The sequence below is a fragment of the Acomys russatus genome, chromosome 29 (genome assembly GCF_903995435.1).
Source record: "Acomys russatus chromosome 29, mAcoRus1.1, whole genome shotgun sequence".
In the NCBI taxonomy this organism is placed as follows: Eukaryota; Metazoa; Chordata; class Mammalia; order Rodentia; family Muridae; genus Acomys; species Acomys russatus.
The window spans coordinates 27,669,342-27,685,818 of NC_067165.1; the positions used below are offsets into that span (position 1 = coordinate 27,669,342).

At 48.9% G+C, this 16,477-nt stretch overlaps 1 protein-coding gene across 1 annotated transcript; it reads left to right on the forward strand.

Annotated features, from left to right (window-relative positions):
* Positions 1-6,437: 6,437 nt before the first annotated feature.
* Positions 6,438-9,123, forward strand: Nr0b2 (nuclear receptor subfamily 0 group B member 2). Its single transcript, XM_051171273.1, has 2 exons — positions 6,438-7,012; positions 8,840-9,123. The coding sequence occupies exons 1-2, from the start codon at positions 6,472-6,474 to the stop codon at positions 9,079-9,081; spliced, it is 783 nt and encodes a 260-aa protein (XP_051027230.1). The 5' UTR covers positions 6,438-6,471; the 3' UTR covers positions 9,082-9,123.
* Positions 9,124-16,477: the final 7,354 nt, after the last annotated feature.

The window sequence follows — 16,477 nt, forward strand, 5'->3', positions numbered from 1 at the left end:
GGTTTGGTTTGGTTTGGTTTTTTGAGACAGGGTCTCTCTGTGTAGCCTTGGCTGTCCTAGACTCACTTTGTAGACCAGGCTGGCCTCAAACTCACAGCAATCTTCTGCCTCTGTCTCCCGAGTGCTGGGATTAAAGGCGTGCGCCACCACGCCCAGCCTCCCAACTTTTCTAGTTAAAATATTGTTTGGAATATACTCACCAATAAGACTACCCCTCTTCCAACTCACACCCTGTGCAGCACACTGGGGCATGTTTCTATTTGCAGGCAGGGAACAGATAGCCAGGCACTCCATTAAATGCCAGCAGACAGCCAGTGCCAGCCTACACTTCTCCTTAAAGGCACAGTCCACACTCAACCTGACAATGTGCAGCCCTCCAGGTCAAATGGGTGGGTTCTGGTGGAAAGCAACTCCATGCTCACATCCTCCTCCTCGAGGTACAGAAAGATGTGTGCAGCTTGTTCCTCTCTGCTTCCTACTCCCCATGCAGAGCGGGGACTTGGCTGTGGCACCCCCTACTGTATGTACCAGACATATGAAGCAAGGGGAAGCAAGCTGCAGGTAAGTACCCAACCTATAAGACAACCCCTGACTTTGGCACAGATTTTCTGGGGTTAAAAAGTTGGCTATATTGGCCGGGCAATGGTGGCGCACACCTTTAATCCCAGCACTCGGGAGGCAGAGGCAGGCGGATCGCTGTGAGTTCAAAGCCAGCTTGGTCTACAAATCTAGCCCAGCAGAGCCAAGGCTACACAAAGAAACCCTGTCTTGAAAAAACAAAACCAAGAAGCCGGGCGTGGTGGCGCACGCCTTTAATCCCAGCACTCGAGAGGCAGAGGCAGGCGGATTGCTGTGAGTTCGAGGCCAGCCTGGTCTACAGAGTGAGTCCAGGATAGCCAATCCTACACAGAGAAACCCTGTCTCCAAAATTTAAAAAAGAAAAAACAAAACCAAAACAAAATAAAAAACAATACAAAAAGGTCAGCTTATACACCGGAAAAGACAGTATGTGTTTTGCCTGCATAGATGCCTATGCACCATAAATGTGCAGTGCCTGCAGAGGCCAGAAGAGGGCGCTGGATCCCCTGGAACGGAAGTTAGAGACGGTTGGGTGTGACCTGCCATGTGGGTGATGAGAACAGAAACCCTGGTCCTCTGCAAGAGTATCAAGTGTTGTAACTGCTGAGCCATCTCTTCAAGCCCCAACATTCATCTCTTTCCTATATGGACTAAAGAAACAGAGCCAGACTTGGTGGCCCACGCCTTTAATCCCAGCACTTGGGAGGCAGAGGCAGGCAGATCTCTGTGAGTTCGAGGCCAGCCTGGTCTACAAAGCCAGTCCAGGACAGCCAAGGCTACACAGAGAAACCCTGTCTCAAAAAACCAAAAAACAACAACAAACTAATACTGTGGCTATCTTAGTCTTCAACCCCATCAGAGACTCCAGAAGGAAATACTATCTAATATGAAGGAAGTGCAGACAAGCAATTTCTAAAAGTGTTGCCAGGACAGAGAGCTAGCTGACTGGACAGTCACAGGTTCCTCTCCATCGTCAGGGCATCCAGTCTTCAGCCCACTGGCCCAAAACCATCTGACAGACTGCTCTGAAGCAGGAATCCTGAAGGACTGGCCCACCTGGTCTCTGCAAGGCTGGACAGCCAATTTCGCAGTATCAAGCTTGATCATAGTGGACGGTCAGTCTGTCGTCAGCAGTAGAGATAAGCACAGTTCATAATTAGACTAGAGGTGCTACCAGGAGCAGATGTGTCTCTCTGTCATAAAATCTTTTTTTTTAATTAAATGCCATTTTCTGTGGATCTCTGAAGTGTTTGAAGAGCATCTATTTATTCCTTCCCTTCCATCCATTATCTGTTCCTTTTGATAACATATACAATAAGCTACATAAGGCTTGTTCTGCAATTAAGTAATTTAGTATCTAATAAGATTTATAGGTGACTAACTACCAACATTTATCTCTGACCATCCTGAACAGGTTATAACAGTTAGCGTTCATAAGACTACAACTGTGCATCACCTTTTCAAATGAGTTGCACATGCATAATACATTAAGTAAATTTTGAACCAAATGATCTTAAGTTTCAACCACCATACAATATACAATACATAAAACAAAAGTTGAATAAAATAGTCTTAAATTTTCATCAATCTACAATGCCAATGTAAAATATTTGAGGCTAGTAGATTCAATAATCTACTTTTTATTCTATAAATCTATCTCCTTCTCTTATATCCTTCCCTTTTTTCCAGAAAGAAGCCATAACTTAAAAAAAAAAAAAAAAGAAGAAGCCATAACTTTATTAGTGATAGAAACAGTACAAATTTCAAACCAAGCTGCAGCTCCACTTTTCAAACACCAAATTGAGGGAGGGATTGTCTTGCTGTCAAATAGTTACATCGTTAATTCCATAATAGCATTTACAATATCATTGTTTTGGACATATATATATATATATATATCTCCTCTGAGAGTCTCTACTAGGATGTTTTCAGCTGGCGACATCCAAGCTCCCCCACGAAGTGGTTAAACTTCTAAGTGGAAAACCATCCTGCTCTCTCCCAAGTCTGTTTCCCCATCCCACACTTTGGATCAACAGAAAAACATGTTTATCTCCCCTACAACACAGAGGCCTGGCTGTCCTGGACTCTCTTTGTAAACCAGGCTGGCCTTGAACTCACACGAGATCTACCTGCCTCTGTCTCCAGGGTGCTGGGACTAAAGGCGTGCGCCACCACCCACAGCCCATATAAATGTCTTTAATCTGGCACAGTGGCACATGCCATTAATCACAGCACTTAGGAGGCAGAGGTGGGTGGATTCTATGAGTTCAAGGTTGCCTTTTTAATTTTTTTATTTTGGTGTTTGTTTGGTTTTTCTTTTTCCAGACAGGGTTTCTTTGTGTAGTCTTGGCTGTCCTGGACTCACTTTGTAGACCAGGCTGGCCTCGAACTCACAGAGATCCACCTGCCTCTGCCTCCCGAGTGCTGGGACTATAGTTGCCTGCCACCACACCAGGCGCTCAAGGCCATCTTAATCTACACAGTTCTAGGACAGACATGGTGTCTTACATAGGGCTACAATTAATATGATGAAACACTACCACCAAAAGCAAGCTGGGGAGGAAAGGCTTATTCGGATTACACTTCCAGACCGATATTTACCTTCAAAGGAAATCAGGACAAGAACTCACACAGAAAGCAGGTGGTGATGGTGCACACCAGCACTTGGGAGGCAGAAGCAGGTGGATCTCTGTGAGTTCAAGGCCAGCCTGGTCTACAAAGTGAGTCTAGGACAGCCAGGGCTGTTACAGGGAGAAATCCTGTCTCAAAAAAACTAAAAATTGTAAGCATAATCATAATAACTTTGTAAAAAAAAAAAGGGGGGGGGAGAGTGAGAGAGGTGGATCAGCAGATAAAGAGCATTCTCATGGACAAGCCTGGCCATCTGAGTTTGAACCCTGAAACCCACATAAAGGTAGAAGGTAGAACTACACACACAAGCCAGGCGTGGTGGCGCATGCCTTTAATCCCAGCATTCGGGAGGCAGAGGCACGTGGATCTCTGTGAGTTCGAGGCCAGCCTGGTCTACATAGTGAGTCCAGGACAGCCAAAGCTACACAGAGAAACCCTGTCTCAAAAAACCAAAATAGAAAACAAAAGAAAACAAAACAAAAGAACTACAGAGAGAGAGAGAGAGAGAGAGAGAGAGAGAGAGAGATTTTTGTAATTGGTTATTATATCCAGTAAGTTAACTTTGCAGCAGTGATGGTGTTCACCTTTAATCCCAGCACTCGAGAGGCAGAGGCAGGCGGATCTCTGTGACTTTGAGGCCAGCCTGGTCTGCAAAGAGAGTCCAGGACAGCTAAGGCTATACAGAGAAACCCTGTCTCGAAGTGGGGGAAAAAAGACAGCAGCAGCGGGCTCTAACAAACAGGTGTGATAGCTCAGATTTGTAATCCTAGCACCTGGGAGGCTAAGGCAACACAGTGCAAATTCAAGGCTAATCTGAGCTAGAGAGTAAGAAATCAGCACAAAACAAGCAACAATAAGAGGAGAAAGGAAGCAGCAGCATCCTTCATGTGACAGTCCTAGGGAGCAGGGGAGACCTCAATGGAGTCTCCAGGACCACTCTGAGAACTACCCCACCCAGCTCTGTTGGTGTCTCTTCATTTGTGTTCGTTTTCTCAGTGTGACTCTTCCTGATGGACCAAAGTAACTTCAGTTCGCTTAACATTTTCATTTCTGTATTTGGGTGCCCTACTCTTGAACTCCGGATCTAGGAAACCCACAAAGATACACTTGGCACAAAGATATAGGATTGCCAATTAGCTGGAAAATTTTTAAAAAGTACTAAAAGATCAGACGCTCCCCTGGATTTCTCAAGAGTTACTCCTTAGAAGTTAATCATTGGTGGGTTGATACCGGACGAATGTCAATTAGTTCAAGAAACAATCAGTAAGATGCTTGCCAAACTGGAAACCCACTTACTTGCTTACTACAATCTATAAAAAGTTCTTTCCCACTTGTACTCGGGACTCACACCTGATCCGCTGTGTCGGTGATAGTGTGGGTCCCAGCTTAAGCTGAACAGTCAATAAACGAGACCCTTGTGTGTTTGCATCAGATTCGGCTCCTAGTGTTGATTGGGGTTTCATTGAAGCCCAGAACAACATTCCTTCTCTCTCTCTCTCTCTCTCTCTCTCTCTCTCTCTCTCTCTCTCTCAAGATTGATTTATTTATTATGTATACAGATCTCATTATAGATGGTTGTGAACCAACATGTGGTTGCTGGGAATTGAACTCATGACCTTTGGAAGAGCAGTCAGTGCTCTTAACCTCTGAGCCATCTCTGCAGCATGCCTGCTTGTCTGTTCTTTTCCTAACAGAGGCCTGAGCTGAAGGTATATACCACTACAGTGAAGGCAGTGTGCCTGCCTGTGTACGGAGATGAAAAGAATGGGGTGTCAGCGCTTACTGTCTACGCAGGACCTTGCTCTGTCCTCAAACCAGCACCCCAGGGAGACTTTATTGTCTTTGATAAAACACAGAGGCTCAGGCCAGGTGGTGGGTGGTGTACGCCTTTAATCCCAGCACTTGGGAGGCAGAGGCAGGCAGATCTCTGTGAGTTCCAGGCCAGCCTGGTCTACAGAGCAAGTTCTAGGACAGCCAGGGCCACACAGAGAAACCCTGCGGGGAGGTGGGGGTGGGGTGGAGGCCCCAAGGCTCACAGAACACTGATAGCTTCCAATGCTAGAGTCTCTCTCTCTCTCCTCATCTAGAGCACCAGGTTGCCTAAGAATGTGGTGACAGCAAGCCTGCTAGGCAAGGTTACCCAAAGTCAGGAACCTGACACAACTGAGGCCCTCCCAGTTCCTTTTGTCCCTCACCTCTAACTACTTGAGACTCATATGTAGGAGAAAAGAGCCTTGTTCTAGCATGGGCAGCAGGTGCAGGTGGGTTCCACCTGCAGACCAGCCAGGGGTGGGCGTGGCTGGTAGCCGCCCGCGCTGGGAAAACTCACGATTCAGCTGCACCAACTGATCCCAGGGGGACAAACAAGGATGGCTTTGAGGTCAGACATATCTGTGTTCTGTCCCTTCCTGCTGGAGTGACTTTGAGCTGGTCACCTCCTGGAGTGTCAGGGGTCGTCACAGAGTTAAGAATCTAGCCTCACCGGAAAGTCCTCCATGTTACACCGGAAAGTGATACGCACGGAGTGGGTCCATGGTAGCCATGTAGCCGCACCGTTTTGCGAGCGCAGACCCAGCCTCTCCGGAGCTATAGGAATGTAGGCTTGGGGCAGGGGCTCTTCCTCCCAAAGGGGCCCTTGTACTGCAGTCACAGAAGGGTAGCCTCCTAGACTGTACTGTGAGCAAAGTCCCCCAGGGACCTGGCTCCCTTCCCTGCAGCCTGTCCATTACCGACAACAGGCGCAGAGCCCCAAGGTTAGGCAAACACAGCAGCGATAAGGCACTTCCAGGCTGGGTCATGAATTCAAGGTTTTAGGCAGCTCTCTGGCTGGCTCCTTGGCTCAGTGAGAACCCTGCACCAATAGAAACAGTAGTCGCAGTCACAGGCTGGTTGAGCGCCTGAGACCTTGGTGCCCTGGTACAGCCTGGGTTAATGACCCTGTTTATACAGTTGAGTCATCCGATAAAGGGCACCCAGGCAGATGGCCATGTGCCCTGCAATGGCCATTTCATTGACTAAAGCGATAGCGAGGCCACGTGGAGCTAGCTCCCAACGCCCCTCCCCCACCACTTCCCTGCCAGTCCTGCCACGGTCAGCATGTGCATTGTGTGTGTGTATATGTTTTTTTTTTTTTTTCAATGAACATGACTTCTGGAGTCAAGGTTGTGTGGCCATGCCCCCTCCCGCCCATCAGGGATATAAATAGCACCCACAGGACAGAAGGCCACATAGCTAAAAAGAAACAGGAGCAAGACACCAACCATGAGCTCCAGCCGGCCAGGGGTCTGCCCATGCCAGGCTTCCGCAGCCCGCCCGACTATTCTGTACGCCCTGCTGAGCCCCAGCATCAGGACCAGGCCCATTGCACCCGCATCTCGCAGCCACTGCCTGTGCCAGCAGCACCGGCCTGTCCGCCTGTGTGCTCCACACCGCACCTGCCGCGAGGCCTTGGATGTCCTAGCCAAGACAGTAGCCTTCCTCAGGAACCTGCCTTCCTTCAGTCACCTGCCCCATGAGGATCAGCGGCGGCTGTTGGAGGGTGGCTGGGGCCCTCTTTTCCTGCTTGGGTTGGCCCAGGATACTGTGACCTTTGAAGTGGCTGAGGCTCCGATGCCCAGTATACTTAAAAAGATCCTGCTGGAGGAACCCAGTAGCGGTACCCAGGGTGCCCAGTTACCAGACCGGCCACAACCCTCGCTGGCTGCTGTGAGGTGGCTGCAGCGCTGCCTGGAGTCTTTCTGGAGCCTTGAGCTGGGTCCCAAGGAGTATGCCTACCTGAAAGGAACCATCCTCTTCAACCCAGGTGAGTTCCCAGCCGCTGCTTGGATGGGCATCAAGGTGGGAGGGGACTGGCCCTTCCAAGGAAAGAATCCTCTTGGGGCTTAACATCCATGGTTTTCTTTTGGGTCCTTGTTAGCCTCAAATAGATAACCACAGGAGAGGCACAGAGAGGTTAAGCAACTACCTGAAGGCCACACAGCAAGGCAAAGGCAGCTCAGGCATGGGAATACAGGCCAAGCTAAGGCAGAGGCAGGTCTTTACCACTGCACCTGAGAAAATTTGGCCGGAATCTCAGGGAATGTGGGAGGGTAGAGGAGTTGGAGGTTGGCGGGATGGATACAGCTGTGTGGCAGCCACGTCTTCAAGGGCAGGCTGCACAGTGAGGTTCTGAAGGTTAAGGTCCTCCGTGAGTTCAGAGAGGCCACACAGAGCAAAGCAACGAGTGGGTGGAAGTGGGGGCGCTCCTTGTATAAACCAGTGATGGTGGTGAGGAAGAGAATTGAGACAGAGTCTCACCATGTACCTCTGGCTGGCCCAGAACTCACTGTGTAGACCAAGCTGGCCTCAAACTATGACCATGAGGGAATATTCTTTGAAGGTTTGAGGAAAACAAGAGACAGGCCTTGAAAGCTAAAGCATAGTGTCAAACAGCAGTACCAACAGTACCAAACGGATGCACTGTGTTTGCCATATGTTAGGACTCAGCCTAAGGGCTTTACAAATATTGGTTTGATTAAACCTCACAACAAGCGTGGGCAACAGATAATGTCATTATCCTCACTTGACAGATGGAGAGACTGAAGCACAGAGTTTAAACTACTCAGCTAAGGTCGCTCAGAAAGGTTAAACTACTTGTCAGAGGTCACTCAGCTAGCTAGTCAGTGACAGTGCTGGGATTCAACCCCAGACAGCCTGGCTCTGTTTTGTGTTTTAAGATATATTTAGCTGGGTGGTGGAGGCGGCAGCGGCAGTGGTTGCGCACTTTTAAACCCAGCACTCAGAAAACAGAGGCAGGTGGCGCTCTGTGAGTTCGAGGCCAGCCTGGTCTACAGAGCTCATTCCAAGATAGTCAGGGTGCCCAGCGTGGTGGTGCATGCCTTTAATCCCAGCACTCGGGAGGCAGAGGCAGGTGGATCATTGTGAGTTCGAGGCCAGCCTGGTCTACAAGGTGAGTCTAGGACAGCCAAGGCTAACACAGAGAAACCCCATCTTGAAAAAAAAAAAAAAAAAAGAACAAAGATAGCCAGGGCTGGCTACATCCTGTCTGTGAGTTCCTATGTGTATGTGTGTGCATCATGGGAGCTCACAGAAATCAGAAGAGGATACCAGATCCTCTGGAGCTGGAGTTATAGGCAGTTGTAAGCCAACGTGTGGATACTGGGAACTGAACCAGGTCCTCAGCAAGAGCAATGCTCTTAACCACGGAGCCATCACTCTAGCCCGTATGTCTTAGTCACTGTATCCACATTATCTAGCTATATACAGGTAAATAAAGTGGTGGACACTGAAGGAGATGGAGCCCCCAAGGAGGGAGAGGGGGCCAAGGCTCGTGACTCGTTAGTAAAGTATTGCCTTATGTGCTCCAGGCCCTGGATTTGGCTCCTAGAACCAAAAAATACTCAGCTCACACCTCTGCCTTTAAAGGCGGAGAACGTTTTGTTCGATGATACAACTCTGGCCTGTCATGTTAAAGGAGCCCAGTGATAGAATGGCCGCCTAGCATGCGCTAGCCCTGCATTGTGCCCCAGCATATGAGGTGGGGGAACTGCTAACCTTCTCACACCCCGGAGGCTAGCCAACCTCCCCGGATTTAGCTGCTCACTAGCCCTCTCCACCCACTCTGCTGCAGATGTGCCAGGCCTCCATGCCTCCTGCCACATCGCTCACCTGCAGCAGGAGGCACACTGGGCTCTGTGTGAAATCCTGGAGCCCTGGTACCCAGCTAGCCAAGGCCGCCTGGCCCGAATCCTCCTCATGGCCTCCACTCTCAAGAACATTCCGTGCAGCCTTCTGGTAGACCTCTTCTTCCGTCCTATCATCGGAAATGTTGACATCGCCGAACTGCTGGAAGAAATGCTTTTGCTGAGGTGACCCAAAGAATGCAGTCCAGTGCTTTCAAGGCAGCAGTCAGCTCCCCCACAAGGGGCAATTCTTATCTCAGCCACACACACAGCCCCAGCTTGGACTTCCTTGGTTTGGACACTACTAACTGCCTAACAGGCCCTTGTTGGCTTCCAAAGCCTCTGGGCCAAACTGCCTTTCCCTTCCTGGGACGGGGATAGGTGCATGAAGCTGTACATCAGGCAAGAGTTCCTCCTGATTTTGTATAGAACGAAATTAAGTTATTGACTTTTGTAATAAAAGGTATGACTTGCTGACACCATGGTTGCCTGTGGGAGGGGCCAGCCAATCTCCAGGGTGCACCCTACTACTCTTGCCAGGGGGAACTCTTGGAAGAGAACGGGGGACCAGCTCCCTAATGTTTTCGGGAGGGAAGGTGACAGCAGAGCTAGGGATAAAGTTTATTTTACAACTGACGATGAGCCGGGCGTGGTGGCGCACGCCTTTAATCCCAGCACTCGGGAGGCAGAGGCAGGCGGATCGCTGTGAGTTCGAGGCCAGCCTGGTCTACAAAGTGAGTCCAGGATGGCCAAGGCTACATAGAGAAACCCTGTCTCGAAAAACCAAAACAAAACAAACAAAAAACAACAACTGACGGTGAACCAGCAAAAAGCATCCGCTCAACACCTGCCTGCGCCCTCCTGCCTTTCTGCCCAAGCAGAGGTGCTTTCTGTTCTTGTCCCCAGAGCTTCCATTGTCCCCTCCCAGGTTACTATTTTCTTTCTTTCTTTCTTTCTTTTTAAGATTTATTTATGCCGGGCGTGGTGGTGCACACCTTTAATCCCAGCACTCGGGAGGCAGAGGCAGGCGGATCGCTGTGAGTTCGAGGCCAGCCTGGTCTGCAAAGTGAGTCTAGGATGGCCAAGGTTACACAGAGAAACCCTGTCTCAAAAAAAAAAAAAAAAAAACCAAAACCAAAACCAAAACCAAAAAAAAAAAAAAAAAGATTTATTTATTATTATGTATACAGTGTCCTGCCTGCATGTACACCTGCAGGCCAGAAGAGGGCATCAGATCTCATTCTAGATGGTTGTGAGCCACCATGTGGTTACTGGGAATTGAACTCAGGACCTTTGGAAGAGCAGGCGGTGCTCTTAACCACAGAGCCATCTCTCCAGCCCCAGGTTACTATTTTCTAAGCGTGTCTCTCACCTCAGGAATGTCCCATTCCCCAAAAAACCACAAGACCGCTTCACTTCCTGGAATTTCTGACCCTCCAAGTCCCCAGCCATACACACACCCCCATTCTCACAATTGACAGACGACCCTGGTCCATTACTCTCCCAGCGCCAGAGGACAAAGCAGCAAGGGCTGCCCTGTTAGCAGCTTGGAAGCAGAGGCAGCCAGAGGTTTAGCATGTGGCATTGGTCACCCTAGCCTGAACCACTAAAGCCTGAAACCATTGTCTGGGGCCCCTGAGTTCCTGTCCGTTGCCCCTCTGCCCTGCCCCATTCCTGGGACCCTCCTGTCAAAGAGTCAATTCCCACTGTCCTAGCCACCAGAGAGGCTGTGCTTGGCAACAGCTTCCACCCCACACCCCACCCCTCACCCCCCAAGCTCCAGTCAGAGCCTGGCTAGGGTCTGTTTTGATTGGTTAACATCTGTGCCTCAGTGTTTGTTAACTACTGTGACCCGGTCACCCTGGGTCAGGGTGACTGACCTGAAGGGTGGGCAGAAGAAAGTGATAACAGCGCAGTTGCCTATAGGACTCCCAGACCCTCCTCCTGCCCTGATCAAGCTCCACCCCTTCACCTCCACGGTTTGGCTCCTTCCCATGGGGGCCAAGTTAATCATTGCTCAGCAAGAGGTCATTCTTTCAGGGACAACAGCCTGGGAGTCACCACTCTGACCTGTCTCTAAAGCTCCCCCAGCTTGGGACCATGCCTCCTCCTTGTTATGGACAGACACCCAGGGCCAGCACCAAGAACACCCCTGTGCCTCCTTATTCTAGAATAACGCAATAAGGATACACAGAACCCCGAAGTACAGCTCAGGGCCACCCACACAGACACCTCTCTCTGTGTCTGTGTATCTGTGTGTCTGTGTGTTTGTGTATCTGTCTGTCTCTCGCTCTCTCTCTCACAGATACACACACACACACACACACACACCCTACCCTCAGCTGACCCTCACATAGTATTAGAAAGCATAATGCAGCTGCTCCTTTCTCCCAAAACACACAGGTGTACCCACGCCACCCAGTCACAACACAGTGCACCTGTGCAACCAAGAATGAGCATTGCTGGGGATACCTTCCCTCGACACATAGTCGTCTGCTTATTTTTTAAATATTTTTTATTTAATTTTTAATTTATGTGCATTGGTGTGAGGGTGTCAGATCTTGGAGTTACAGACAGTTGTGAGCTGCCATGTGGGTGCTGGGAATTGAACCCGGGTCCTTTGGAAGAGCAGGCAGTGCTCTTAACCACTGAACCATCTCTCCAGCCCCTCGTCTGCTTATTTTATTTATGTATTATGTATATGAACATGCTGTCTTCATGCAGACCAGAAGAGGGCATTAGATCACATTATAGATGGTCATGAGCCACCGTGTGGTTGCTGGGAGTTGAACTCAGGACCTTTGGAAGAGCAGACAGTGCTCTTAACCACTGAGCCATCTCTCCAGGCCCCTATTTTCTTTTTTCTTTATTTTTAAAAATGTGTATGGATGATTTGCCTGCATATATGTCTGTGCGTTATGAGCATGCCCAGTGCCCTCAGAAGCCAGAAGAGGGCATAGGATCCCACAGTACTGGGGTTGCAGATGGCTGTGACCCATCATATGGATACTTGGAATTGAACCTGGGTCTTTTTGAAGAACACTCAGTGCTGTTTTTTGTTTGTTTGTTTTTTGGTTTTTTGTTTTTGGTTTTTCAAGACAGAGTTTCTCTGTGTAGCCATGGCTGTCCTGGACTCACTCTGTAGACCATCCTGGCCTCAAACTCACAGCGATCCACCTGTCTCTGCCTCCTGAGTGCTGGAATTAAAGACGTGCACCATCACCACCCGGCTATTTTTTTTTTTTTTTTGTGCATACATCTATCTATCTTTCTTTCTTTCTGGGTTTATTTATTGCATTAACAGTGTTTTGTCTGCATGTACTCCTGTAGGCCAGAAGAGAGCATTAGATCACATTATAAATGGTTGCTGGGAACCATGTGGTTGCTGGGAATTGAACACAGGACCTCTGGAAGAAAAGCCAGTGCGCTTAACCTCTGAGCCATCTCTCCAGCTCTGCACTCAGCGTTCTTAACTGCTGAATGTGTTATGGTTTCAATAAGAATGGCCCCCGTAGGCTCCTATGTTTGAACATGTAGTCCCCAGATGATGACACTGTTTGGGATGGATTAGAAGGCATGGCTTTGGTGGAGGGAGTGTGTTACTGGGAGTGGGCTTTGAGCTTTCTTTCTTTTTTATTTTATATTTATTTTCATTTCATATGCATTGTGTTTTGCCTACGTGTGTGTCTGTGTGAAAGTGTCAGATCCTCTGGAACTGGAGCTACAGACAGCTGTGAGCTGCCATCTGGGTCCTCTGGAAGAACAGACAGAACTCGTAACTGCCGAGCCATCTTTCCAGCCCCAGGGTTTGAGGTTTAAAAAGACTCACTCCATTCCCAGCTAGCTCTCTGCCTGATGCTAGCAGATCAAGATGTAAACTCTCTGTGAGTTCGAGGCCAGCCTAGTCTACAAAGCGAGTCTAGGACAGCTAAGGCTATGCAGAGAAACCCTGTCTTGAAAAAAAAATTTTTTTAAGTGAACTCTCAGCTGCTGTACCACCCACTTACCTGTCGGCCTTCATAAACTCTAAGCCTCTGGGATTATAAAACAATTAAATTTTTTCTGCTATAAATTGCATTGGTACCGATGGCATGTGACTTTAATCCCAGCACCTAGGAGACAAAGGCAGGTGGATCTCTGTGAGTTCAAGGGCAGCCTGGTCTACAAAAAGAGTTTCAAGACCACCAGGACTATTACACAGAGAAACTCTGTCTGGGAAAAAAAAATTTTTTTTAATTAGGGCTGGAGAGCGTAGCTCAACCGATAGAGCATTTGCCGAGTGTATGCAGAGTCCTGAGTTGACTTCCAGCCCTGTGAGTGAGGCTCACCTTTAATCTGAGAGTGGAGGCAGGATAACCAGAAGGGCAAGATCTCCTCTGATACATAGTGAGTTCGAGTCCAGCCTGGGCCACGGGAGACCACATCTCAACATGAGTAAATGGATGAATGAATGAATGAATGAATGAATGAAGTGGTTGACTTATGTTTATGCATCATCAGAATCTACAATCCAGGCCAAACTGCTCTAACGTCCTTCAGGACTTAACTAGACAATCACTCTTTTTTTTTTTTTTTTTTTTGGTTTTTTGTTTGTTTGTTTGTTTGTTTTTCCAGACAGGGTTTCTCTGTGTAGCCTTGGCCATCCTGGACTCACTTTGTAGACCAGGCTGGCCTCGAACTCACAGCGATCCGCCTGCCTCTGCCTCCCGAGTGCTGGGATTAAAGGCGTGCACCACCACGCCCGGCTCCATCCAGACAATCACTCTTTATAGTGACCTGGACACTCACCTTCTCCACAGCCATTCCCCACCACCACGCCCCCCCAACACCCCCAGAAGACACCCACCTCCCACCAGACCTCCAGACCCTGGCCTGAGCCACCCACTTCTCCCTGCTTGGCCTATGCAACCTTTAGAACATCCTAGCCCCTCCCACATTGCTGACCCAGGAGTTTTGTTTTGTTTTGTTTTGTTTTCCGAGACAGGGTTTCTCTGTGTAGCCTTGGCTGTCCTGGACTCACTTTATAGACGAGGCTGGCCTCGAACTCACAGCGATCCACCTGCCTCTGCCTCCCGAGTGCTGGGATTAAAGGCGTGCGCCACCACGCCCAGCCCACTTCTGCTTCTTTGTCTCTCCACTCACTCCCTGTGCCCCCCACTCAAACTCTTATGCTAGGAACATAAAGAAAATGTGATGAAACCAAAGAAAGAGTTATATCCTATGGAAGGAGGGCCTTCCAGAGCTGGGAGACTGTCTCTATTATCCGGGGGTGGGGTCTGTGTCTCCTTTCCACTGAGAGCAGCAGACAGAGCTGAGACATGGACTTTCTCAAAGTGTAAGACGAACGTTGTCCGTACTGAGACTTGAGCTGAGACTCCTGTGACTCTAGAGGTGGGATTCTTGCCATCTGCAGAAGCTGGAATGAGTCACAGAGAGCACCAGCCGCTGTTTGGGGACTATCTGCTTCTAGGACAGAGTCCTTGTCCTCAGGTTAAGCCAGGGATGGATGACTCACTGGAGGGCTGGAAGAGTGACTGTGGCTCCCGGGGCAGCTTAGGGTATATGGTTTAAAGCCCTCATTAGCTCTATCTTCATTAGCCAAATCACTGGCTGTCCATTAAGCAGTCAACAGCTGTCAGGTGACTGCTGTGCCATAGGCCACCCTGCCCTCAGGGCCTTTGTGCACCCTAGAACCACAAAAAAGTGAAGTGATTTCCCCCCCGCCCCGCCCCTCATGATCCATTCCCTCGCTCATTGTGTCACTAATGTCTCCTGGCATTTCCTCAGGACTCTGATAGATGTCAGGGGGAAAGACCCAAAGAATAAGACCTGGGCCCTGCCCTTGTGGAACTCTTCCCATGGCAGATAAAGATACCTAAGAGGGGGGCTGGAGAGATGACTCAGTGATTAAGAGCACTGCCTGCTCTTCCAAAGGACCCTGGTTCAATTCCCAGCACCCACATAGCAGTTCACAACTGTCTGTAACTCTAAGATCTGACACCCTCACACCAATGCACGTAAATTAAAATTAAAATTATATATATATATATAAATAAAGATACCTAGGAGGCTTCGGACCCAACTGGGAACAGCAGAAGGAGGCCTGATTGATCATGCCGTGAGATTGGGGGGCAGTGTGTGGGGTGCTTCCTGGAATGCTGACTGTTCTGATATGTTTGAGAGTTTGCAAGGGTGGGGCATTCCAGAGGGGAGAAAATATGCAAAGGCACAGAGGTGCCAGGAAACAAGGGGCACCTCTTGAATGTAACCCGGAACCTACAGGCCTGAGGGCATCGAGAGTCGGACCTGGGGATGTGGACAAGGTTTGTATCCCAAAACACAACAGTAAAGAAAGGAAATGCCAGTGAATCTGGTGGAAGAGTCCAGTGACAAGCCGGGCGTGGTGGCACACGCCTTTAATCCCAGCACTCGGGAGGCAGAGGCAGGCAGATCGCTGCGAGTTCGAGGCCAGCCTGGTCTAACAAAGCGAGTCCAGGACAGCCAAGGCTACATAGAGAAACCCTGTCTCGAAAAACCAAAAAAAAAAAAAAAAGAAGAGTCCAGTGATAGTCCGAAAGGAGTCAAAGTCTACAAAGGGGACTTGATGTTCATGGCAGAGGGTGGCTGTGCCATCTTTTATTTATTTGTTTGTTTATTTGGTTTTTTTCGAGACAAGGTTTCCCTATGTAGCCTTGGCTGTCCTGGCCTTGCTCTGTAGACCAGGCTGGCCTCAAACTCACAGTGATCCACCTGCCTCTGCCTCCCGAGTGCTGGGATTAAAGGCATGCACCACCATGCCCAGCTTGCCTGTGCCATCTTTATAAGAGTCCGGGTAAACCAAGTGTGGTGATGGCTCATGCTTGTAGTCCCACAGTCAGGGAGGCAGAGACAGGCATTTGTGAGTTCGAGGCCAGCCTGGTCTACATAATGAGTTCTAGGACAACCAAGGCTACATAATAAAGAGACCCTGTCTCAAAACAAAGAAATAACAAAAACTAACAAAAATACTTTAGAAAACTTCAGACCTCATCTCCTACCCTCTTCCTCAAAGCTTTCCAACACACTGACTTCTAGAATCATGAAGAAGCTAGGAGGTGGTGGCACACGTTAATAACCCCAGCCCTTGGAAGGCACTGGAGGCAGGAGAATGTTAAAGTTGGTTTATAAAACTGTGTTTTCGAGAGGCAGAGGCAGGCAGATTGCTGTGAGCTCAAGGCCAGCCTGGTCTACAAAGTGAGTCTAGAACAGCCAAGGCTACACAAAGAAACCCTGTCTTGAAAAACCAAAAAAGGCGGATCACTGAGTTCGAGGCCAGCCTGGTGTACAAAGCGAGTCCAGGACAGCCAAGGTTACACAGAGAGATCCTGTCTCAAAAAAAAAAAAAAAAGGAAAAACCAAAAAAGGGGCTGGAGAGATGGCTCAGTGGCTAAGAGCACTGCCTGCTCTTCCAAATGACCCGGGTTTAATTCCCAGCACTCACATAGCAGCTCACAACTGTCTGTAACTCCAAGATCTCACACCCTCCCACCAACGCCCAAAAATTAAAGTTAAATAAAATGTTTTTTTTTAAAGAAGAAAAGAAACCT

What these genes read in the sequence shown, in the direction of transcription:
- Nr0b2 (XM_051171273.1), top strand. Translation starts at nt 6,472, where the DNA reads ATGAGCTCCAGCCGGCCAGGGGTCTGCCCATGCCAGGCTTCCGCAGCC. An exon ending in AACCATCCTCTTCAACCCAG is followed by an intron (nt 7,013 to 8,839) that starts GTGAGTTCCCAG and finishes ACTCTGCTGCAG; the next exon opens with ATGTGCCAGGCCTCCATGCC.